This window comes from Rhinolophus sinicus, linkage group LG06 (genome assembly GCF_036562045.2).
Source record: "Rhinolophus sinicus isolate RSC01 linkage group LG06, ASM3656204v1, whole genome shotgun sequence".
NCBI lineage: Eukaryota > Metazoa > Chordata > Mammalia > Chiroptera > Rhinolophidae > Rhinolophus > Rhinolophus sinicus.
In genome coordinates this window covers 111,880,660-111,907,258 of record NC_133756.1, presented here as the reverse complement: position 1 = coordinate 111,907,258, position 26,599 = coordinate 111,880,660, and the positions used below count along the sequence as shown (strand labels likewise).

The window sequence follows — 26,599 nt, the reverse complement described above, 5'->3', positions numbered from 1 at the left end:
TGTGAAATTCACTGCTAGAGAAGTTTATTAGGACTAACGTTTTCTTTGGCCTAAAAATGACCTATTAATTCATGCTAAAACAGAAACCATACTCATCTGTCTTGAAAAAGGTCTAGCAGAATTATCTTCTTTCTTATACTCTGCAAAAATTTGTACTTCCATAGACATATCAATGAACATGATATGAACACAGTTTCAAGATGTCTGTGAGTTTGCTCTGTAATCTCCTTCCATGTGGAATTCTAAAATATTAATCAGTTTTTTTTTTGTTGTTTTCTAATCAGACTTTTCAAATTGTCAACTCAGTGTTGGGAGTATATACTCTAGGATTTATTCTTGCCAGTCTTTTATATATAAAATCAAAACCAAATCTTTAACCTATTGCATCTGAAATTTCCATTCTGCTTCATTTGTGGTATTATAAGTTTCTTTAATCTGCTGGTAGTTAATTCTTGTAAAAATACAACAGTCATGTTAATACCTAATAATTATGGTTTGAAAGTGAATAAAAGAAAGAAGTAGATTTAACAATCACTAAATGCCTCAATAACAGACACTGCAGCTTATTTACTGAATCAAAATTAAAATGAAGGTAAAAGAAGCAGATAGATTGACAAAATGTGAGAAATGTGAAGTAAATTATAAGAAAACGTCAACTTTCATTTACCTAATTTGGGCATGACCTAAACATAGACATGTTTAGGTGGTTGAATTGGACTTTATTTCATAAATAACTTCTGGCAATCAATCCCAATCACAGATGATGTTCCTGTTGGTTAGGTTCTTGACTTGGTCATTAAAGTTTGTTTAATTCATAATGTATCTCAAGAATCTTAAGCACCGTGTGTACCAATAGTTTTATGAGAGAGAGAGAGGGTGGATGGGGCAGGAAGAAGGGTAATGTGAAGGGGGTTTCTCTTACACATAGAGATGTCCCCACTTTGATAAACACTACTCTATACTTGGAGAATCTCACTCCATCTATCTCTGCTGGCTGGCTAGGCATTAAGCTCTTCACCGTGGGGTTTGTGAATGGGATAGAAGCGTAAAATGTGCATAAAATATTGTGTTTGTTTTAAAAAGGTGCCACTCTGGAGCAAAGCTCCCATTTCATAACCTAGGTATAACCGGTTTTCATTCCTAATGTGTATGTGGGGTGTCATGTCTGAGAGCAAAGGATAGGCTCACTCATGGTGCTTATAATGCATCTTCAGAGCAACGACAAATTAAAGTCAGCTTTATTGACAGATGGTTTTCAGCCTGTCTCAGTCATTTCTTCACCAGTTGAACTGAGATGGAAATGAAGGATCTGGAAGAAGGTTCTAAAGAGATTGATGTCCAACAACAGAGTGTTTGAGATATCGCCCTTGTGAGAAGGTGGGAGGGTGAAAGTGAAGAGGAACCAGATCGGTTTGTCCTTCATCCCTTCTCTTGTCAGTCTGTCCATGAAGGACCGCTGGGGTCAGGAGAGGATCAAGTGGTGCGGTGATAAGTGACCACAGCTGGGGGAGGGGTATCTTTGTGTACATGAGCCTTTTCCTAGGGGAACATCTGTATGTTTAGGTCATGCTCAAATTGGGTAAATGAAAGTTGATGTTTTCTTATAATTTACTTCACATTTCTCACATTTTGTCAATCTATCTGCTTCTTTTCCCCTCATTTTAGTTTTGATTCAGTAAATAAGCTGCAGTGTCTGTTATTGAGGCATTTAGTGATTGTTAAATCTACTTCTTTCTTTTATTCACTTTCAAGCCATAATTATTTCAAATACTTTTTTAAAAATTTCTAGCTACTGCATGATTTTATCTTGTTCTCTTATAAAAATTGATCAAATTAATTAACATTCTAATCAATATACAATAAGGATCTTGGGTAAAAATCCTCTTATTGTATGTCATTGTAGATAAATTACTTAGCCACCTTCCCACCGCTTGTAACATTACCTGTGTAATAAAATGGAAATGTTGATTAAGCTCATTCTGTCTTATGAAACTCACCATTACTCAGGATTCATAAATATGATTTTGTAGCAAAGAGAGAATATGTTGCAGTTTTTGTGGAAAGTGGGATTATTTCTAGAGGTCTGGGATATTCTGTAGTATTCTCTGTTAGCTGGCTTTGGATTTGGTGTGAGAGAGAGAGGCCCCAGAGAGAAGCCTCAGGAGCCAACTCTGAGTTGGGCGGAAGACTGTGAGTCAAGCAGAGAGGGACAGGACGAGACCGCTTACGGACCCTTCAGAAGCTGGGCTAGAGGGTTATGGTGATGGGGTTGCTTTCTCACTGGCTCTGGCTTTGTGTCCTCTCCTCTCTGTTGCCAGTATTGGAGGTGGATTCGCTTTTCAAGGCTCCAAATTCACACCAAAAGTTCATACTCTGATTTATTTTACAGAGACACATATATATATATATATATATTCAGCACCAACCATATGCTCTTACAGTGGAGACAGTGTGAGATCCAAACCTTACTGTTAAGGAGCTACATACTTATCCACGAACAAATGGAGATTTGTTTAAGTCAGGATATAACAAAGGGCAAAAAGTATTTGGTTGTTAAACTATATGCAGTAGGAATTCAGGAGTAGAAATTGAACAGAAGAAGTTGCTAAGGGTTAAATTATTGACGAAGTGTTCATGGGAATTCAGAAATAATACCTTGTGTGTATGTGACACCACGGGATGTAAAACTGTCATTATATTTAGTCCTTATTGTAATTTTAGGAAGCAGCAGTGTATTCTCCTTATAAGTATGAAATCATCTCCGTAAAAGATGAGGAAATTAGGTCCATTGGGGCCAGGTTTTTTGACCGAGGTTGCAGAGCTGGGAAGAGCAGAGCTGAGATTTCATTCATTTTTTTCTTCCTTCATTCACTCTCAACTCTATAGACATTTATTGAGGGTCTGTGTGTGCCAGCCAGTTGCTAAGTTCTGTCTTGTCCTACAGTCTCATTGCTTAGCAGACCTAAATTCAGATCTTTTAAGTCTATTCGGTTGTTTCCCCCATAGCTTCCCTTAGTCTCAAGATGGACTCAGAAGGACAGGCAGAGGGTAGATGAGCAGGTGGTTGAGTGATAGGCACTAGGTGAGAAGACACACAAGCAGAGTTGTGGAGGTGAAAATTAATACTCAGTGCGTGTGTTTTGAGGACAAGATTTAGAAAACGGTGGTAAAGAATTTAGGTAATCAACAAGGGGGGGGGCCTGTAAATTTTGAGTTGTGAGGGTCAGAGGAATAAGCTGTTTATACGAGGATGGAAAATGAAGTTGGTGAACTCATCCTAGAAAAAGTGCTACACACCTCATTGCCGAATATCACCATGGTCACCTTTGAAGTACTCCCCTTGGGAAGCTATGCACTGATGCCAGTACTTAGTCCACCCTTCAAAGCAATTTTGGAACTTTTTTTCTGGAATGGCCATCAGAGCTGTTGTCGTATTATACCCTCGATGTCCTGAATGTCATCAAAATGTCTTCCTTTTAATAATTTCTTTATCTTCAGGTAAAGAAAGAAGTCATTGGGGGCCAGATCAGGTGAGTAGGGAGGGTGTTCCAATACAGTTATTTGTTTCCTGGCTAAAAACTCCCTCACAGACTGTGCCATGTGAGCTGGTTAATTGTCCTGATACAAGAACCATGAATTGTTGGTGAAAAGTTCAGGTCATCTAACTTTTCAGGTAGCCTTTTCAGCACTTTCAAATAGGAAACTTGGTTAACTATTTGTCCAGTTGGTACAAATTCATAATGAATAATCCCTCTGATATCAAAAAAGGTCAGCAGCATCATTACAACAAGTTCTTGAACTTAATTCTCAGACCTCTATAAGGTGACACAGGATTTTAAAAGTCAATGTGGGTCCCTAAGGCTGGATCGCACTCACATTCTGCTGTGATAAAAGATTGGCCAGGAGCTATACGTAGCAGCAGATAAGTACTGGATAAGGATTAGAAAAACCTAGATTATAGTTTCAAATACATTACTTACTAGCTGTGTGATGTTAAATATATAACCTTATTGAGCCCCAACTTTTATATCTCTATGTAAAGTTCTCTGTATAAGGGCTGAGCACAGTAGATACTTGATTAAATGTCTATCTAATGAATGAGTAAATGACATAGAAAAAACAACATCTGCCCAACCTATTTTTCTTGGTGATTGCAAGAATCAATACTTAACGAAAGTACTCTCTGACAATACTGTCCAAAATTTTAGAAAATTGTTACTAATAACAGTAACTCTTTCTTGTGTATTTTCTGGTTATTATTATTACTTTTTTACAGCTGCTGGACAAGGCCACATAGAGTGTTTGCAGTGGCTAATTAAAGTGGGAGCAGACAGCAATATTACCGATAAAGCAGGAGAGAAACCCAGTGATGTGGCTAAGAGGTATCTCTATCTGGTTTGCTCCTTTCTTTTGTTTTTGAAGTTTTGCATATACTCTCTTATACTCAGAAATCTCTGAAGATTTAATGGAATTATAGGACTCAGTCCAATGCTGATGGAATGACAATTTGCAAGCTGAATAGACATCTGACAATATATCAACTCTTTCTGTAAAGCAGTGATTCTCAACTGGGAGTTAGTATTGTCCCGTTTCCTGGGGGAAAAGGCATTTGGAAATAAGTGGGGTTTGTCACAGTGACTAGATACCGTCGCTAATATTTAGTGAAGTCCAGGAATACTTAAATGCTACACGTTTTACAGTACTCAGGATGGTGGTGTACAACATAGAATTGTCCCACCCAAATGCTCATACCTGTTGAGAAATATTATGTGATAAAAAGAAGTAATCAGTAGGAGTCACATGGATTTTGAAACAAATTTTAGTACTTGCATTTGAATTAAATATAACACCTATTATTGAACACCTCCAGCTCATTCAGGTCAGATCCTCAAAGAATATTTAGTTCATCCATTTGTTCATTTGTGTTTTTTTAAATTCAATTTTCTGTATAGTTATCCTGTTCCAAGTGTGACAGCACTAGGATTACAAAGGTAAAAAAACACAGTTCTTCCCCTCAAAAGAGCTTTTGGTCTTGTGGAGAGACAAATATGTAAACATTATTATTAATTATAATCATTATTTCATAATACATGTTATGTATAAGGTACAGTAAGAACAGGAGAAAAAGTGCCCAAGTCTTTCTGTTTGAAAGTTGTGGGGGAGAAATATTAACACAGATGATAAGAGTAATGAAAGAAACTGCTGGGGGACAGAATTTTTTTTTTTTTTTATGGAGGGCACAGGTCACAGTGGCCCATGTGGGGATCGAACCAGCAACCTTATGGGGGACAGAATTTATATAGAGGTCAGAGAAAACTTTTCTTTTGGAGGAAACAATATTCTGATACTTGAAGGAGGAAGAGTTGTAACACTTGTGTTTTTGAGGAACTGAATGTGGTTTAGAGCTGTATCTAAAGTGGGAGTGGGAGCTAAAAGTTGCAAATGAGGCTTGAAAAGATGCAAGGATTCAATCATTCATTAAGTTGCCATGCAAGTTTTGTTTGTGATTGCATGTTTCTTAAACTTTGGTCTGTGGGATTTCTTTGAAGCCTTGGAGTGATTTTGTTGTACCAGGTACCTAGGATTATGATCTACTGAGGCCCATTTTATTTTTTTAAAAGGCTTTATCAAGGTATAATTGGCGTGTAATAAAGTGCACATACTTGTACCTTACACCCTAATGGATTCTGATATATGTATACACCCATGAAACCATCACCACAATCAAAATAGTGAACATATTCATTACCCCAAAAAAACTCCTTGTGCTTTTTTATAATCTCTTTGCCTCCCACTGCTCCCCACTGCCCCTTCCCCAAGCAAACACTGATTGGCTTTCTGTCACTACAGATAAGTTTGCATATCTAGAGTTTTATGCGAATGGAATCATACAGTATGTACTGTTATATATCTGACTTTTACTCTGTATAATTATTTTGAGATTCATTCATATGTGTTTGTAGTTGATTTCTTTCTTATTGCTGAGTAGTATTCCATTGGATGTAAAATTCCACAGTGTTCCATAGTTTGATTATCCATTAACCTGTTTTTTTTTTTTTTTAAGATTTTATTTATTTATTTTTTTATTGGGGAATGGGAACAATGCGTTTCTCCAGGGCCCATCAGCTCCAAGTCATTGTCCTTCAATCTGGTTGTGGAGGGCGCAGCTCAACCCCTAATCCAGTCACCATTTACAATCTTAGTTGCAGGGGGTGTAGCCCACCATCCCATGTGGGAATTTAACTGGCAACCTTGTTGTTGAGAGCTCACACTCTAGCCAACTGAGCCATCCGGCCGCCCCTCCGGCAGCTCAGCAGCAACTCGTTGTCTTCAATCTAGTTGTGGAGGGCGCAGCTCACTGGCCCATGTGGGAATCAAACCGGCAACCCTGTTGTCTAGAGCTCGCACTCTAAACAACTGAGCCATCTGGCTGCCCCTCCACTAACCTGCTGAAGGACATCTTGACTGCAACCATTTTTTGGTGATTATAAATAAAGCTGCTATAGACATTCATGTACAGGTTTTTGTGTGAAAATAAGTGTTCAGTTCACTTGGGTATACTTAGGAGTAGCATGGCTGAGTCATATGCTAAGGGTATATTTAACTTTATATAAACTGCCAAGGTGCCTTCTAAAATGACCGTACCAATTTACATTCCCTCCAGCAATGGATGAGAGTTTCTGTTGATCCTTATCTTGTCAGCATTTGATATTATCAGGTTTTTTGTTTTTAGTAATTTTAATAGGTGCATTGTGGCATCTCACTGTGATTTTAATTTGCATTTTCCTCATGAAAAATGATTTTGATTTTGAACATCTTTTCATATACATATTTGCCATTTGTATATTTTCATTTGGTGAAGTGACTGTTTAGATCTTTTGTCCACTTTAAAAATTGGGTTGTTTTCTTATTGTTGAGTTTTAAGAGTTCTTTATTTATTTTAGATGTTAATTCTTTCTTACATTTTTGTTTTGCAAAGATTTTCACGCAATATGGCTTGGTTTTTTTTTTAAACATTCTTTTCGCAATGTCTTCGAAGAGCAGAAGCTTTTATCAGTTCTTTTATGGATTATGTTTGGTATCACATCTAAGATATCATTGATTAACATAGAGTCACAAAGATTTTCCTGTTTTCTTTTAGATGCTGTATACTTTTAGGTTTTGCATTGGTCCATTTTGAGTTAATTTTTGTATATACTGTGAGGTATGCATCCAACTTTTTTTAAAATATGGATATCCAATTGTTGTAGCTCCTTTTGTTGAAAAGGCTGTGTTTCTCCACTGTATTACCTTTGTGTCTTTCTCCAATTCAGTTGTCCATATATGTGTGGACTTATTTCTAGACTCTGTATTTTGTCTATTAATCTATTTGTCTATCTTTATAGCAATATCACATGGGTGATTTAGTACTATGGGTGTATCTGGAGTTATTCGTAATTTCTGGCCCATATTTCTTTTGTCATTCATGCACCAAAATGCTAGGTGTGAATGTAGTGTTATAGAAATAACCTTGAATCTGGCATAAAGCAAGATATATCATTAATGATTTGCAGTATCTGGTGACAGGTAAAGAAATATGTGTACATATGCATGCCATTATGTAAGCATGTGAAAAAAAATAGAATGTGAGGTTTTTGTGTTTAGTGAGTAATTCTCCATGTCCTAAGAGAAAGCATAAACATTTCAATTAGTAAAACAATGGAAAAAATATGTAGATTACATGCATTCACAACCACAGCTCTGAAACCAAGAGTTGGAAGCTTCATAGAGATGTGGTCAAAGAAAATAGATAATGTTGATGAAAAGTCATTTTTCCTTTAATTTCAAAACCATGCCAAGTGTTTTGGGTTGAGGAAGAATGAAGATTAAGGGGGCTAAAGCTATGGTTAGCCCTAAAACGAGAACCAGAATGAATCCTACAATCTAAATTAGGCCATCAGATGGACATGTGTCCCATTTGGGAGACCACCTCAGGGATGATGTAGATGCCTGATCTCTGCACAGTACACCTGAAGCTGAACAATACTGAATGACAACTATAATTTTATATAAATATATATATGTATGTATATTTATATATTTGTATGTATATTGTTACAGGAAGCCGAGTACAGCATTAGGAATAGAGACAGTGGAAATGTATTGGCTCTGTGCGAGGTCAGAAGGATAGTGGATAGGGGGAGGGGGGTTTACACAGTGTGAGGGATATAAATGATAAACGTCTAAGTTTTGCTTTGTCTTGTGCACCTGAAACTAATAAAATAAAAAAAAGAAATAGCATCACAATGAATATGATCCAACATTTTGATTTGCATTCAGAAATTCAATTGTTAAAAATATTATCTAACTGAAAATGCATGTTCAAGTGAAATTATGATTCAAAATTTTTTTTTAGTATCTACTTGATTGTTTTCATAATGGAAATGATTAAATTAGAAAATAATGGATCAAATGAATGTTGTTTTTTAGATTCAGATAATAATGGAGAATTGCAAAGAAAATAAAATCATCCAGAATCCCAAAAAAAGAAAAAAAAGTGATGAAAGTGAACTGGCATCTTAAGATGATTAACCATAGAGCTGGAAAGACCATGGGTGGAGCTGGGCCCCTTGTTAAATCTTTAGTCCTGACTTTATGTTAAACTTTGTGGTAACTTCTGGGGGAGAGATGCTAATAGAGAAGCCATCTTGGAATCGGAGCTTTTTGCATGTGTGTGGTCAGTTGGAGCATTGGTCGGAAGTGTGCATTCACACACTACTTGGGTGACCTCGTTTCTTTTTTCTTTTCCCGAATAAACTGCTCTTTTGGTGGAAAAAATAAAAAATAAAAAATAAATAAATTAGGCCATCAAAAAAGGTAGTAAGTGCAGGGAATCAAGTAGGGTGGTTCTGGGCTTTCTGTCCAGTTGAGCAGCTGTGTTTGGGGGCACACGTTTTTGATATTGGGTCTCCTCTTCCAGTTGGTTTTTTGCCAATAAAAATTATGGAATCAGTCTTTAATATGACTGCTTGTCCTTAGTGTGTAGTAACTGTTTGAGTTTCCCATGTAGCTGATATATTGCATCAAATTGTCACCGATCTTCAGATACAGTTTTGCTACTTTACTGGTGGGTGGGTTGGTGGCATAATGTATAGAGTGTAATTCCCCAAATTAAGTGCAAACTGCAGTTTTAATTTGATGATTGTAGATCTTTTTAATTGTTGATTCTTTTCTACAGGTTTGCTCGTCTAGCAGCAGTAAAGCTATTGGAGGGGCTACAGAAATATGATATAGATGATGAGAATGAAATCGATGAAAATGACACGAAGTTTTTTATAAGACATGGTGTTGAGGGAAGCACTGATGCCAGGGATGATTTATATCTTAATGAGTCGGATAAAACAGATGCTAGAAGTAAGTGTGCAAACTCTGTTGTGATTTATTCTTTAAGAAATACCATAGCCCATTTTTACCACAAATCTGGGAATTAAACCTAAAGACAATTACCATATACGAAGTAAAATACTTTGATTTTAGGGGGGAACCAGAACTAGTACAATTTATATAGTAAGGGTTATTGGACATATAAAATATGTAAGACATGATGTCTGTCCTTCAAGGAGGAAAATGTTATATAAGAGGCAACATTATTTAAGTGGATCATAGGAAACGGAAAGAAACATCTCAAGGATTTGCATGGCTAGTTGGAAAATGATTTTTACAGATAATAATAGTGAATATTTATTGAGTGTCTACTATGTGCTAGATACTATTGTAGGGGTTGGAGAAACAGTGCACAATACCAAATCCCACCTACCACCAGGAACTTACATCCTGGTTGTTGTGGTGGTCAGGGAGGGTGATAGATAATTAATTAGAAACCAGATACTAAAGAAAATAGAGTAGGGAGGTCCTCTAGATAAGATAACTATTAGAGGAGGCGTCTCTGAGCGGATGACACTTGTGAAGAGATAAATGATGAGAGTGAGCTGTATGAAGATCTCAGAAGAATATTCCAAGCAGAGGGGGCAGTGTGTGTAAAGACCATGAGGTGGAATGGAGCTCTATCAGTGTGGCTGGTGTAGCATCACCAAAGAAGTGGTGGCAAATAAGGTTGGTGACAAAAGCAGGGGCCCAGGCAAATCAAATAGGGTCCAATAGGGTTTTTGTGTTTAGATTATATTTTAAATAGAAAGCCATTGGTGGGTTTTGAGGGGGGGATTTTGTGATCTGATTTATGTTTATAAATAATACCACTCTAGTTGCTGGGTAGAGAATAGACTGGGAGGTCGGGGAGAGCATAGCATTTCAGATGCGTTAGGAGTAGGTGGGAAGAGAACGTACTCACCTGCCAATATAAGGTTAGAAGAAGTTCCTGATAAGATTTAAATTTGCCAATAATGCTAAATTAGAATTGTAGAAGAGCAGGTGCAGACTATCTGCACACATTTCCTGGGCTTCTAGCGTCCCTGATGTGGGCCTACAGCTGCCAGTGATGCTGGGACTCCTCGTTCTTGGTTTGCTTCAGCCTTTTTATACTGAAAGCTTTCACCACCCTCCCAGAATAGCTTGCATAAACATCGGTTTATTTCCCTTTAAGGTAACATTTATATAAGGCTTTTCTGTTTCTTGGTTCAGATCCAGCATTAATAAGTCCATACTTTATCTGGAGGGTGGTGTGGGCAAAAGCCGAATCAGGGCCCAGTTGGCCTTGACTGTTTTTGCCTCTAAATTTCCAGTGTTGTGGGAAGCCCATTTCCCTTCACAGGACAAAAGTAGAAGCAGGGAAATCAGTTAGGGCGCTGTGACCTTAGTTCAGGAGAAAGTTGGTGATAGCTTAGACGCGGGTGAGAATGATGGAGATGGTGAGAAATGATCAGATTTGGGTGTATTGAGAAGATAGAGCTGGTAGGATTTGGATATAAGATGTTAGAGAATGAGAGTAATCATGTTTGATTCTTAGACTCTTGGCCTGGACTATTAGGTTAGGTTGTGAGTTTACAAGGACTGTTCACTCAGGATAGAGTAGCAGAGAAGGCTTTTCAGAAGTGGAATTTGGATTTTTCCTTAAAAGATGGCCAGGATTTAAATAGGCCAAAACAGATAAGGAAGGCATTCCATTCATCCAACATACATTTGAATACATGCTGTGTGTACAGCCCTGGACTAGGACTATAGCAGTGCATCAGAAATGGTCCTGCTTTCTGGAATTCAGAAAACATGCTCAACCTGCTCAATATATTATTTTAAAAGAAGTGACTGAAATTTTACATCATCAATTTTTCTTACTCTCTTCCCACTCCACATATGTTTATTGCGTACCTATTACATGTCAGATACTGTTCTAGGTGTTATGGTTACATTGGTGAACAGACACATCATTTTTCCATATTTGCTTGTTTTCCTAAACTGCCTGGTTTTTTATTTTTTAAAGCTATAAAAGTCTTGATCATCTGCTCTTTGATTCCCACAATAACAATGTTAATAACCTAACCATATTTGTTAGTGGGATATCCTAAAGTAGTTTTGTGGGTTTATAACTAAATAAAAATTTATAACCAAATAAAAAATACTTTTTGTTTTTTTCTTTTATGTTAGGTTGGTGCAAAAGTAATTGCAGTTTAAAAGGTTAAAAAAATAGCAAAAACTGCAATTACTTTTGCACCAAATTAATACAAATTGCATTATGGAGACATGCCAAAGATTTAATTCTCATAATTACCAGGGAAGATTTTATTTCATGAAATGGTGTCTTAATATGTTTGGATTGCCATTACAAAATACCACTGGAAGTCCCAGCTCAATGTCTGGTGGGGTCTGTTTCTGGTGAGGACTCTGTTTCTGGCTTGCAGATGGCCATCTTCTCTCTGTGTCCTCATGCAGTGGAGGGAGAGTGAGCAAGCTCTCTGGTGTATCTTCTAAGGGCACCAATCCCTGTGGCCCCTGGCCCCAGTCTCATGACCTTATCTAACCCTAATTACCTCCCATAGGCCCTGTCTCCAAATACCATCACACTGAGGGTTAGGACTTCAACTCTATGAACTCTGAGACACAAACACTCAGTCCATACCAAAAGGTTCAAACATTAAATACTCCACATTAGTGAGAAAAGTGGGAATGTTTCTGTCTCTTAAGGGGACATGTGATTAGGTTGATGCAAATGAATATCCAGGAGCCAGCAGGACACTGGCTTCTCTCAGTGTTACATTTATTATTGAACAAACTGGAACTAAACTGAAGTCTAGTAATTGGTGCAAATTTTACTTTCTGTAGAATTTTAATGATGGCACAGTTGGAGCATATAACGTTCCTGCTAGAATTTTTATTCTCCAAAATCCTAATAATAATGGTTTACACTTCTGTAATGTTTTATAAAGTTTACAGAACACTTCCACATATATCATTCACAGTAGGCCCATGAAGTGGGTAATATCTCTGTTTTTGATCTCAAAAAATGCTCATTTAGTATAATATCCTTTGATAGGTAAAGAGCCTGAATTCCAAAACAGCTAAGTTACTTGTCCTAAGTCACACAGTGACTAGCGCAAGGCTTTTGGATTTCCCTATATGGAGCCCTTGCCAACACACACATTGTTTCCTGAAAGACTCTTTTCTTGCCACATAACCCTAATTTTACTTCTCACGATGCTTGGTCAGAGAGCCGTGATTCATACGAACGGATGAGAACTGTTTCAGTGGCGCTCTTTCATAGAAGGTGAGAAGGATCTGTTTGAACTGAGGCTGTAGTTCAACAAAGGCAGCTGTAGTACAGTGAGTAGAGCTTGGGCATTGGATTCAGATAATCAGAACTTCATTACTTTCTGAAAAGTATTTTCAGTTATTCTGGCAGGAAGAACTGGTTGTACTATCTTCTCAAAGGAAAATTGCTAATTTATGTATAGATTAAAAAAAAAGTTTTTAAGAGCTTCCAGAACATTGTCAGGCAGAGCCTTCCTCTCCAGGGAATGGCAGAAGCCTCTTTTCTGGTGAATGCAACCAAGGGCAGACCTGATGATGCTGATATCAGGGGCTCCCAATAAATAGTTACCTACATCACCTCACAGAGAGGTTCAGAGTTAATGATCCCTTCAGAATTTACTGACAGCCTTATTTTAAATAGCTTTATTGAGATATAATTCACATACCATTCTTTTACCCATTTGAGGTATACAATTGAATGCTTTTTAATATAGTCACAGCTTTATGCAACCATTACCACAGTAAACTTTATAACATTCCCATCACCCCAAAAAGAAACCTCACAGCCATTAGTAATCATTTCCCATTACCCCAACCCTCGCCTCCCTTCCCCCGCCAAACCCCATCTCTAGGCAACTGCTAATCTACTTTCTATCTCTATAGAGTTGTCTGTTCCGGGCATTTCATGTAAATGGAATGATACCATATGTGGTCTTTTGTGACTCTCTTCATTTCACTTAGCACAGTGTTTCTAAGGTTCATGCACGTTGTAGCATGGGTCAGTACCTCATCCTTTTTACTGTCAAATAATCTTGTATGGTTATAGCACATTTTTTACATCCATTCATCAGCTGATGGGCATTGGAGTTGTTTCCACATTTTGGCTGTTATGAATAATGCTGTTATGAATGTTGTCGTACATGCTTTTGTGCTGACATGTTTTCATTTCTTTTGGGTATATACCTAAGAGTTGGAATCCTGGGTCATCTGTTAACTCCATGTTTAACATTCTGAAGAACTTCCAAACTGTTTTCCAAAGTGACTGCACTATTTTACATTCTCACCAGCCGTGTATGAGGGTTCTAGTTTCTCCACATCCTTTTCCCATACTTGCTATTGTTTGTTTTATTGATTATAGCTATTTTAGTGAGTGTAATGTGGTATCTCATAGTTTTGATTGGCGTTTGCCTAATGAGTAGTGATGTTGAGTATCTTTTCATGTGCTCATTGACCACTTGTATGTCTTTGGAGAAATATCTATTCAAATCGTTTGCCTATTTTTAAGGTGACTTGTTTATCTTTTTATTACTGAGTTGGAAGAATACTTCCAGCCATAAATCCCTTATCACATCTATGATTTGCAAGTATTTTCTCCTATTTTATGGGTTGTCTTTTAACTTTCTTGATGATGTCCTTTGCAGTGAAAAGGTTTTTAATTTTGATGAAACCCAATTTATCTAGTTTTTATTTTGTTGTTTGTGCTTGGATTACTTTCTGTTGGTTGCGTACAGAGTTAGCAAAGACTTAGAACTGCATAAAATGAGCAGTTGAATTGTAGAATTTCAGTTTTTTTCAGAAATTATTTAAGTAAGAGATACCTCTGAGGCGGATCATTGTCGATGAATTACAAAAGTTTAGAAGATATTTCAGAAAGGACCAAGAACATGACTAGAATAGTTTCCTTCTGTGGTGTGTTCGATACAAATGCACTCTTACACCTTTGTCACATGAGTACAATACGGCTCACTGGTGCCCAGGTGGGATGCTATACATGAAGTCATGTGTTATTTTCTTGTCCCTACTTAATTTTATTCCACGGCGAGACCCAAAGGACTATATGACCTCTTCTTGGGACACTAGGTTTTGCCAGAGCATCTTACCCGAGATGGGTTGGATTTCTTGTCGTCCCAGACTTCCTGGAACTGAGCCTCAATTCAGAACATTTTGTAGTGAATTATGTTCAGGACCATGGTATCATACATAGCACCCTATAACCTTCTGACATTCGACTCCTGGCTCAACATCCCTGTCACATGTCAGCGTCCACTTAATCACCTTTAGTGACAAGATGCTCACTATTGCCCAGGGGTCCATTTCCATTTTTTGATAAGGTTCTTGTGAGGAGAGAAATGTATAAGCACTTAGTGCAGTGTGTCTTGCATTTCCTAGGCACTCCACAAGTGCATCATAGCTCTTACTGGTTTTGTTGAAAGGTTTTTCCTTCTTTGAGTTTAAAATCTCTCTTCCTTGAACTAATCCCAGTTCATCCTGGTTCTTACCCCTGATGACCCCCCATAGAACAGCTCTTTCAAAACATAACCTTTTAAGTAATAGAGAATTATTATATAAGCTAAATAGCCACAGTTCTTTCTATCGTTTCTTTTATATAACTTTTTTAAAAAATCCCCTCTACTCACTTGCTAGTAGATTCAGTGGTTCCCAAACCTGTCTGCCCCTCAGAATTGCCTGAGGAGTTTTTACCAAATACTGATACCGGAAGTTGTAGCTCTAGTATGAGGCCCAAACATGTACATTCTAAGAAGGCACCCCAGTTGATTCTGATGTATGCAGTTTGGAACCTGCGGCTCTAATCTATTGAAAGATAAGTCAGAGAGATGTTAGGGAGTAGATGCTGTAATTTGCTTACCTGGTTCCATAAAGCAGTATTTCTCAACTCTTGCACTATTGACAATTTGGGCCACAAATTTATTTGTTGAAGGGGACTCTCTTGTATATTTTAAGATGTTTAGTAGCATCCTGAGCCTGTAGATGGCAATAGCCTGTTTTCTTACACCCACCAAGTTGACAAGCAGAAATGTATCCAGTTGTTGTCAAATATCCCATGGGGAGAAAATCACCTCAGGTCAAGAGGCACTACCACAAAAGATAGAAAAATCATAGGTTTGGTAGTGGAGAATAGCTAAAAGCAGTTCTCAACACTTCCTTCTCTCAGTATCCTCTTGCATAGATATTACAAGTAATAACCATAACATTTGGGGACTGGGTTAGTTTTTGTTTATTTTAAATAAATCCAGCATATCTCAGGTTTTCCAGTTTTCTGACATACAGATTTTGCAGGGTCCTGTAATATACACTAGTCCTAAAACACTGCAAGTCTTCTTTAAACCTTGTTTATGGTATTAATAGTCATGACTATCTGATACATCTTCTAGTACTAGGAAAAGAATCCTTCATTTAGGGTTTTCATTGCTTGTTCATCCTAATATTCTGTCACTGATATTTATCCTTCTGTGCATATGCCACTCTCCATCTCTCCCCTTCCCCAGACCACACAGACACTGGCTCTAGAGGAAGAATATGCTGCAGGACCTGCATCCTGTGAGCACAGGAGCTGTTACCTGTCTAAACAACATGCGTATTCAATTCTGTCTTGCAGTCAGAGCTTACAAGAAAATTGTAGAATTGAGACACCTCCTGGAAATTGCTGAGAGCAACTATAAACACTTGGGAGGGGTAACAGAAGAAGATCTAAAGCAGAAGAAAGAACGACTCGAGTCTGAAAAGTAATGTCCTCAAAACTTGAATGGTTTGTTTTCAGTTATCTCTCTAAATGCCATGTGAGGGTTTGTTGACCAACAACTTGTTTTTTTAATCCCTATCAAAAGGTTTAAGATTCTATCCTGTTTTCTTCCTAAGCCCCCGATGGAGAGAGTGTTAAGATTTTTTTATTGTGGTAAAATGCACATAACATAAAATGTATCATCTTCACTGTTTTTAAGTGTACAATTCAGTAGTGTTAACTATATTCACATTTTTGCACAACTGTTCTCCAGAACTCTTTTCATCTTGCCACACTGAAACTCTGTAAGGAGTTAAGATTTTTTTTTTCCAGACCACAGCTACTTTGAGCTTTTCAACCAACAGTTTCTAACCATGATTATCAAATTGGACTGCTTGCTCACGAATCTGAGACTCACTCCTGTGTTCCCTGACTGTAATACCCTATCAGAGAATGCTTTCATGTCCAGAGGCAGTGAGCAGTTGCATCCTGTCCTTTCCGTACCCTAAAGTGGCTCTCTGAACATTTGGTGCCCTCTAATTGGCTGCTGGAATAGAGGGTGCCTTGTGCTGATTTATTTTCTCCCATGGCCTCTCTGCTTTTCTATTTCAGAGTGGACAGGGAGCAAAGGGAGACAGGAGAGGAGACTTTTGGTGTAATCAAAACTTGGATCTGTAAAAAGCAGCACACCTGGATTCTCCTTTTCCACTGCTTTCTCCTTTGCTTGAGTCTCTTTCCATCATAGTCTTAGAATCTCCTCCACCCTCTTCTGAATCTAGACTCAGTAAGATGTCTGGTAAATATATTCAGAGTAACATCTAGATCTTTGATAAGGATTAATATGTTATCCTTTCATGAGTACTTGGTAGTTTGAACAGAAAACAAAGCCTTAAGCCAAAATACTCTATCTCTTAGTGGGGTTTTAGACACCAAGAAGCTATGGCAGATCAAATATATTCATCAGGGGCCTTCTTGGTGTCTCACAAATCACATCATATAGCCATCCATTTCCTCTATATTGATTGCAGTGTTTTGAGATGTAGAATATTTTTAGTAATGGCCTTTTCCAAAGAGCCTAGCTGAAAGTTTTTAGATTCCTTTGTAGTCCAGAAAAGTACTTCACAGGGGAGCAATTCTTTCCTACTAGATAATGAGCTTTACATTTTGGTTTCCTTTGTTTCTCTTCTAAGGAGATTACTGTTGTTACAGCTGCTTGTATTATTTCTGAGCACTACCATATGCTAGGCTCTAGATAAGCCTCTTACATACATTATCTCATACAGTCTTCACAGCTCCAGGAGCTCACTATACGGATTAGGAAACCAAGATTTAATATACAGGTTAAGTTCCTTGCATAAAGGGGGTGGGGGAGAGTACCTGAACCCGTCTATATGACTCCAAACCTGTTATCTAGGATCATTATGATTTTAATAGTCCTTAAATGGAACTTTTAACCCTGCTATTCACATTTCAGTATGAAATGGTTATACTATTGATGTGATTTTTGAACAGAATTTTATTTTAAAAGATTGCTTTAGCTTTTATGCCAGAATGTAGTTTCATGTAAGCTGAGACTGACGTGTTTCTTCTAAGTAAGCTTTAATTCTTCTCTAGTATTTGTTCTCCACTTTGCATTGAGTGCATCTTAAGACATTTATTCTTTGTGTATAAAATCCTGACCCTAGATCTAATTGTAAAGGAAAACTGGGTAAGTACTGGTTTGAGGGATGTCCTTTTGTTTTTGTTGTTATCCATTAGCTCAAACTCACAATACAACAAAATATGGTTGTATTACTCTGTCCTGGGGATGATTTGCTGAATCTAGGCATCCACAGTGGACATTCTTCTTCCCTATCCCTAGGCTTAACCCCACTCACTTCCCTCCCAGAACTACCACTGTATTCTCTCTCCTTGCCTTCCTTGGCACCTCCTTGGTAGCCAACCCAGCATGCCTTGGGAATTCTCTTCCCCTCATCATGCAGCAATAAGGCCAGAGGAAAAAATACTCTGTTCAAGTCACATTATCTTTTGCCTGCATTTGTTTTAACATCTTCCTGATAATGTCTCCTAGCTTCCTGTCCCTACCCCCTAATCCTCTGCCTCCATACCCTGCATTCTGTTCTCAACAGAGCCTCCAGAGTAATCATTTTAAAACCTAAGTAAGATAAATCTCACATACTGCTGACTGAAAGAAGCCAAGCACAAAAAAGTATATGTACAATTTCACTTATAAGCATAGGCAAAACTAATCTATCATGATAGATGCTCAGAACTGTGGTTGCCTATGGAAGTGAGGATTGCCTGGGAAGGGCATGAGGGAACTTTTGAGGTGACGGAAGTATTCTATATTGTGGTAACCGCGGTAGATACAAGGGTATACACGTTAATCAAAACTCATTGAATTCTTCACTTGATATTTCTATATTTCACTCAAAGTAAATATTATATCATTAAAAAAGCAAAAGCAAATCCAAGCAAAACAAATCTAAGTCAGATTATGCCATTTCTCTGCTCATACCCTCCAGTGGCTTCCCATTTCACTCAGAGTAAAAGCCAAGTCCTTGCTATGACTTATAAGTCTCTACTTTTTCTGGATCCCTTTTACTCTCCCTTTTATACTTTGAACTACTCCAGCCACATTGGCCCCTGGTTTTCTTGCAATGCACCAGGTATGCTTTTGCCTTGGGGCCTTAGCACTTGCTATTCCCTCTGTGTGCAGTGCTCTTCCCCTGGATGTCTACTTGATTATCTCTCTTATTTCCTTCAGGGCTTTGCTCAGGAACCCCCTTCTCAGTAAGGCCTTCCCTGGCTACTGTGTATGAAGGGTTAACCCCCTCTTCAGTAACATTTTATGTTACTCTTTCTTGCTTTGTTTTTTCTCCCTAAGCATTTATCACCTTCCAGCATACCATATTTACTTATTTACTTTCTTTACTGTCTTTCTTCCTCCACTGCTGAGGTTAATCCCCAAGAGGGCAAATTTGGCCTGTTTTGTTCACTGTATATCCCCACTGTCTAGAACAGTGCTGGTTCATAGTAGACTCTCAGTACATATTATTTTATTCATATTATTTCTTAATACACAATGAATAAACAATTAATTTTTTAATTTGCCTTAAATACAATACATGGATACTTTTCACTATTAGGGAAATAATATTTAGTTCATCCTGGAGATTGATTGAAAACAAAATCTCTTTTGACAGAACTATCCAAGAGCTGCAGAGCCAGCTGGAATATGAACGAGTACGTCGAGAAAAATTAGAATGTCAGCTGGATGAGTATCGAGCAGAGGTGGATCAACTCAGGAAGACCCTGGAAAATATTCAGGTCCCCAACTTTGTGGCTGTGGTTGGTGTCCTTCTTAACACATTTATCTTTCTCAAGAAGTAGTATACAAGAGTAGCTTAGCTAAGACTACAAGCTTTGGACTGGGGCTATTTGGATTTGAATTTTTTGTTTTGAACAAGTCATTTAACCTGTCTATGCTTTAGTTTAGACCAGTTGACAACCTGTCTGTGCCTTAGTTGTAAACTGGAGATAATAATTTATTCTTTCTAGAATGTTGTAAGGATTACAACACGCACACACACGAATATGAAAATATATATACACTATACAAAAATATAACTATAAAACTTTATACACACATACATACGTATATATCTATTTACATATTGGTTAGAACAGCAGCCTGGTTCATAAATGTGTAGTAAGTGTTATAATTGTACCATATAAGGAAAAAATACGTTTTTATAAACAAATTAAGAATTTTAAGACAGAGAGTATATGTATTTTAACATTTTAAATAGCCAGAATAAAGTGCTTTGAATGGAATCCGTGTAAGAAAGTTTCAGCTCCTCAAAAGAGCAGTTTTAAGAATAGAAAGGAACCATCATGGCCATTGTCATAGCATCCCTTTGTTCCGATTATAGAGTAATAAAAACTAACGTTTGTAACACTTTACAAAGTTCTTTCACATGTTATCGTATGTCATTTGATCTGCCCTCATTTAACATCTGAGGAAACTGAGGCTCAGAGAGGTTAAGTGACTTGTCTAAATTCACACAACTAGTAATGGTGGGATCGGTATTCAATCTCTAACTTTTGACTCCATAACCTTAACTCTTTTTTATAATTCTCAGCTGGAATTAGGAGTTTGGGATTCAGAATATAGCTGTGGACTATAGAAAATGCTTAGAGTGATAAATAAAAAGGATAAATATGTAGAAGGAAGCTAAAAAGAAACTGATATGAGAAACAGAAACAAAGAACAAAAACAGAAGTGCAGGTGGAGTATAGAAAACAGAGTTGAAAGTACAGCAAGAAACCGCAGTGGTACTTGTATCTCAGGCCATGTGGTCTCAGAGTAGAAGAAGCGGAAAGTACACTGGGGAAACTTTGACCCTTACTCTCTTCTGTGAGTGTAACAGCCATGTTGTGGCCCTTGTGGACAGCTCATGTGACACAATGTAGGGATTCAGGTACATTTCATATTTTCTTTCCAGAGGGAAATTTTTTCTGTAGTCATAATGGGTGAGTGAATTCTCTTCCAGCCTTGTATCACCTCAAATCTGATCTACAATGGAAACTTCTTGGCTTTTTATTTTTTATTTTGCACAAACTAATCATTAGTCTTTTTAATAACCACTTTTAAAATAATAAAATAGTACATGTGCTTGTAAAATATTAAAAACAGTTCAGACATTTTTCTCCATACCGAGTTCCACTCTCCAGAGGAAGCCACTGTTAACGATTTAGTATGTCTCATCTTAGATGAAATTCTATTCATCTACAAACACATACGTGTATTTCTATGCATATACAAATGGAAGCACTTTCTCTGGGTTTTGGTTGTCACCAATGCTTAAGTTTCCAAGCGATATAATTAATTATAAATAAATAATCAGTTCTCTTCATTTTTGCGATGTTCGTCTTGTGCCACCCTTTGCCCCTGGGAAACTTGATTAGAGGGGCCAGCTTGTGCAGCCATGTCGTGTTGGCAAGAGGAATAGAGGGCACATACTTCTCATAAACGACCACTTGTACTCCAGGCGTTCCCTCTCCAGCTAGTGGCAGGAACTCTGCTGACTCTCAGTCTCTTCAAAGGCAGAAACTTGATGTTCTCTAGCTGCCTAGACCTTTTGGAGATCACCAAAGCTGTGCACCTTTTGAGTCATTCCACATTGATTGTCTACTTAGAAAATGTTAGGTTTTTTTGCTATTTAAAAATATTCTTTTCTTGCCCAGAAGCATCTGTTCTACGGGTGGGGTTTGATTTCATGCTGTCCACCACATCCTCCCTAAAACCTTGCTCTCTAACAACAGGTTTTCAGGGGAGCCACCTCAAGGTCCCCGTACTCTGGGCCTGTTGTTTTGTGAAGTCCTGCTTTAGGTTATCCAATTTTTGTAAATGAGCAAATGTCACTGACTTCTAATGGCAGCTGCAACCCAGGCACTGCTTATTTTTTCTTCTGCAAGAGCTCCTGGGTCTCAATTTACTCATCTTTAAAAGGGGGATAACATCTACCTCATGGCATTGTATTGATTTTAAAGGAAATACTGTGTAGAAATCCTGAGGTATTTTCTGTGTAATAGTATTCATGGTGTTACACTCTCCCCTCGTCATATCCTTTTCTCCTTTTTCCATTTTCTGTATTTGAGCTGAATAAGCATAGTCAGTAGATATATAAATGTGTAGAGCCCTCTGCATTTGAGAGTAGAAGGGATTGATTTATTTTGGAGTCTACATATATAAAGTATAAATAAAATTAACTTTTCATTCAGTACTTATTTATGTAGATTCTTCTAGAACCTCTAACTAAATCTTTTGCCTGCCACCTTCTGGTCAGGACCTATGATTAATTACAACTGTACCTTTAAGACTTTTTCCCCTTTCAAAGAATCTGGAATAGTATAGTTTTTATCCAGAAAACAAATTCTTAGGATAGTTTTACATATATTATGCACTTAAATAATTTTTTGATAACAACACAATAATAGTGATAACTGGTTTTGGTAATAATAACTTTATTGTGCTTTCTCACATATTATCTCATCCTAGCCTGCATTAAACCTCACCAGCCCTATTTTTTCTGTTCTCCTACATATAACCTGTCTTTTCTGATCTTGCCCCATCACCAAGCCCTTGTTCATTTTGTCCATATACCCTGAAGGCTCTCTGTCAACTCTGCCCCTCAAAATCCTCTAAGAACCATCTCGTTTGTCAACCCTGATCTAATCCCCCGACCACGTATGATCTCTCCTTCTTTCACCAGGCACTTTGTACTGTTCTGATGGCACTTCATCATTTAATTGTATTGTAGTTTAATTGGGTACTGACGTTTAAATGTATTGTAGTTTAATTGGGTACTGACGTTACCCACAGTACCAAAATTCAAGTTCAATGAGATCATCTAACTAATAACATCTTCATCGTCACCAACAAGTTGCTGAGTACTTGTTTTGTGTTGGGCTCAGTGCCAAGGACTTTGTATCCGGCAGCTTTCCCAAAGTAGTGTCATTTAGGAAGTCATTGGTTCAGTGCATTGGGCCCTGTTTGCTAATCAAGAATGGCCAACACAAACTGGTAATATTCTATGATTACTTTCATGTTTAACTTACCCTTGTTTTCTACTTACATGGAACTGGGTGGGACTTTGCTGTGATCTCTGCTGGGCTTCTCTCTGTCCTTTGACATTCTAGCCTATGAACCTGTAATGGTACTTGGAGCAATTGGAGGGCTTGAGTGAGCTTATCCAAGCTGAGCTTTTAGGCTAGAGAAGTTCGAGACGTTTGTGATCTCTCTGTCTCTACTGTTTTGACACTCTGTTAAGAAGAGTCTGTTCTAGTAATCAGGAAGGTGGGATTTATCTCCTTTTACTTCATATGCTTCCTGGAATTTCTCAGATTGCATGGAATTTTTAGAAAACAAGAATTCCATATACCCAAGTAATAATTTGGAGATACACAACCTCTGTCAACCGTTTTATGTATAGTAGTATTCATCACTTCCTCAAAACTGTAAATTCTTTCAGAACAAAAATTACTGGTTTTTATTTAAAATACATACATTTTCACACAGGAGTTGTTTAATTTTGTTGCAGTAGTAGACTGCATTTACCCCGAGAATTGCTTTTGGTGCCAAGGCACCATAATTCATATATTCACTGTCTCAATAGTTCTCTGTCTCTGAGTTTAGGAGAAAACACATATTAGGGCGAAATTTGTTTCTCTGTATAATTTGTGGTGAAGAAATGAGTAATTTTGGTGAAAAGTATTCCCAAATGCAGGAATTTCTGGAATTTGAAAGTTTGGAATTTTCAACAAACACTAGAGGCCTGTAGAGTGCTAAGCACATATTTTCTTCTGAAGTAGTTATACTCGTAAGGTTTGGTTTGATGGAAGAAGTTACATATTTGGTGTTAGTAGCGGATTCGCTATATAGTCATTTCTAGGTATTTCGAATTTTATAAAACCTCTTTTTGGAGTTAACATATATGGAAAGTAAAGGAAAATAAATATTACTGTTTCTGGAGGTCTTGTAATTCTGTTAAGCACTAGAAAATTGGCTACCTGACCAGTAGCTACCTCTCTTTCCCTACATTTTCTGTGTTCTTTCTCTAATTTCATATAGTTCGATGAGGTTAAAATCCTGCCCTACCTCAGTGTTTTTCTTTCATGGACATCTTTACATCTCCATCCCCTAATGATCTTGAACAACCCCCGGAATTGAGCACTTTCTCTTATTTCTGTTACTCCACCACAGACTCCTGAGTAGGGACCAGATCTTACTCCGTTTTGAATACCTGCAGTATAGTATATACAGGACAGTTGTACGAACTGAAAGTGTAAGCATGCTTTTTGTTGTTAGGTGTTTTTTGTTTGTTTGTTTGTTTTTGCTGGAAGACAGGTTTGAGGAATGGTAATAGCATGAACTTTGGTGTCAGACAAAATTTAGATTTGAATCCTACCGTTTAATTAGTTTTATGACCTTTGGGGAAGTTGTTTAACCTCTTTGACTTCTGCTGACATCTATAAAATAGTGGTAACACTTCCTACTTCACCTTGTTTTATATGCAGAGTATGAAATACAGACACCATATGCCAAGTCCCAATGAAAAGTTTGTTGTTACTGGTCTTCAGATTAGTTGGTATGCTTTTTCAAGGGAAGAGACCATCTGTATTTCCCTGTGCTCACCAGTGCATTGCAACACTATAAGGGAGGGCTACCAGATTTGCTATCTAGTCGTCTCTCAACTTTGCAGCTGAGAGAGGGGAGGGAACAGACCTGTGGTTTTGTCAGGTGGTGTTGGAAGAATGGCAGCTTGCTACCATGTTTGTAACACTACCACTTGAGCTAAGCTGGCTGACCTGGTTCGTGAAGGTGTGGCAGGAACACCTGGGGAATGCTGACTCCAGCCATGGGCTTTCCCTGTGGACACGTGCCTCGTGCTGTTCCTGGAGCGTCTGCATTCAGATCTGTCCTGCCTGACTAAGTGCAGAGCATTTGGGACTGGAAGCATTGTTCAAAGATGATTAACATCCAGTGAGCGTCTACTGTGATTCCAGTCTCTCTTGCTCCTTCCAATAGCATTTATTGAGTGAAACTTCTGTGCTCGATCCTGGCAATACCATGATAGGTAAGAAATACTCAGAAACAGTGGATGGAAGGACAGAGTGGAACATGAGACAAGAGCAGCAGAGGGATGTTGTGTGAACACAGAGGAGGGAGTGGAGGAGCCAGGAGATACGGCTTCTAGCAGGTGGAGCTTGCAAAGAATCCAGGAGATGGCCTACTAACACTTTGCATTTCAGTTAGCAACATGTTGGGAAATGTTATTCTAAGATAGAAGCAAAAATTTACAAGATGTCCTCTTTTGGGGATCTATTACGTAGGGAGAGTACTACATGGTTTCTTTCTCAAGGTGCCTCCCAGCCTTATGAATTAGCATGATATGATGCACTGATACTTCAGTTTTAAGAATTTATTTATTCAAAATCCTAATAGAAATTTAATTCAGAGTTGAAAATATTAGTATCATTAAGTTATTTTGGAACAGACAGTGTAGAAAGATGAAAATGTGTCTAAGATAGAAATCTTACTTGGCTCTTCCTTTGTTTGTAGGAAGATGACTGTTCCTGTGAGTCAAGCAAACAGAAAAGGGGAATGAAGAAAAAAGTGTCTTCTGGGGGAGTTTTTGTGAGAAGGTACTAATCACTGAAATAACTTTAAATAAACCTGATTTTTCTCTTTTATTTAAAAAATTGATATAAATGTTTATATAAATTATTCTCAGGATTACTCTGATGTGCTATTACTCCAGTTCTGAAGACAGAAACATGTTACATAACATCAAAGGGATTGTTAAAATTCCATGGACTCAGTTGTACTCCCCCTCCTAATACACTCTTATGTATTTATGTAGATAAGTCAAGATTCTAGATTTATGAGTATTAATTTTGCAAATATTCACATAAGCTTTGAAATATAATACAGTACAGTCGTAATCAAAAGAAATCCAGTTTTAAATATTAAAAATTATTCTAGACATTAAAAGTTATTTAAAAATTGTGGTTTCATAATAGAATTATATTTTTTTTACTTTCTAAGAGTACTGTTTATTACTACTAGTGTGGATACGGGTTTTCGTTTTACTTTCTAATGATTTGACTTTTAAAAAGCATCTGGACTTGGGAGAAAACGGAACATAAGACCAGCAAGTTTTAGAAAAGTACAACTTTACAATAACCACCAAATATCTCACTCATGAGAGTTGGTTTTAAAAGGGAAAAAAAAAAAATAATAATAATAATGTGGGCCGGCCCGGTGGCTCAGGCAGTTGGAGCTCCGTGCTCCTAACTCTGAAGGCTGCCGGTTTGATTCCCACATGGGCCAGTGGGCTCTCAACCACAGGGTTGCTGGTTCAACTTGAGTCCCGCAAGGGATGATGGGCTCCGCCTCCTGCAACTAAGATTGGACGTGGCACCTTGAGCTGAGCTGCCTCCCGGATGGCTCAGTTGGTTGGAGCACGGGCTCTCAAACACAAGGTTGCCAGTTTGATTCTTCAACTCCTGCAAGGGATGGTGGGCTGCGCCCCCCTGCAACTAACAACGGCAACTGGACCTGGAACTGAGCTGCGCCCTCCACAACTAAGACTGAGAGGATAACAACTTGAAGCTGAACGGCACCCTCCACAACTAAGATTCAAAGGACAACAGCTTGACTTGGAAACTGGAAGTACACACTGTTCCCAAATAAAGTCCTGTTCCCCCCCAAAAAAAAAAAAAATATTGTGTGCTTGCAAAGAATACTCATTTAAATAATCTGCTTTGGAATTCAACCATTGCTCTGTCTTGCAAGCTCTATAAGGAATACAGAGATTGGACAACAAAAAAACA

At 37.8% G+C, this 26,599-nt stretch overlaps 1 protein-coding gene across 8 annotated transcripts in view; it reads left to right on the top strand.

The window, feature by feature from the left end:
* ANKRD42 (ankyrin repeat domain 42) overlaps window positions 1-26,599 on the top strand; it is a 49,291-nt gene extending 22,692 nt beyond the window's left edge. For 2 of the 8 annotated variants that reach the window (XM_074335682.1, XM_074335688.1), the window contains exons 8-13: window positions 4,277-4,382; window positions 9,218-9,393; window positions 16,076-16,202; window positions 19,405-19,549; window positions 25,326-25,408; window positions 25,498-26,599. In XM_074335682.1, coding sequence (XP_074191783.1) covers window positions 4,277-4,382; window positions 9,218-9,393; window positions 16,076-16,202; window positions 19,405-19,549; window positions 25,326-25,408; window positions 25,498-25,603 — 743 coding nt within the window. In that variant the 3' untranslated portion in view covers window positions 25,604-26,599. Of the gene's footprint in view, window positions 1-4,276; window positions 4,383-9,217; window positions 9,394-16,075; window positions 16,226-19,404; window positions 19,550-25,325 lie in introns of those variants that run through there. The other 6 variants (XM_074335684.1, XM_074335687.1, XM_074335683.1 and 3 more) reach the window with 5 other exon arrangements.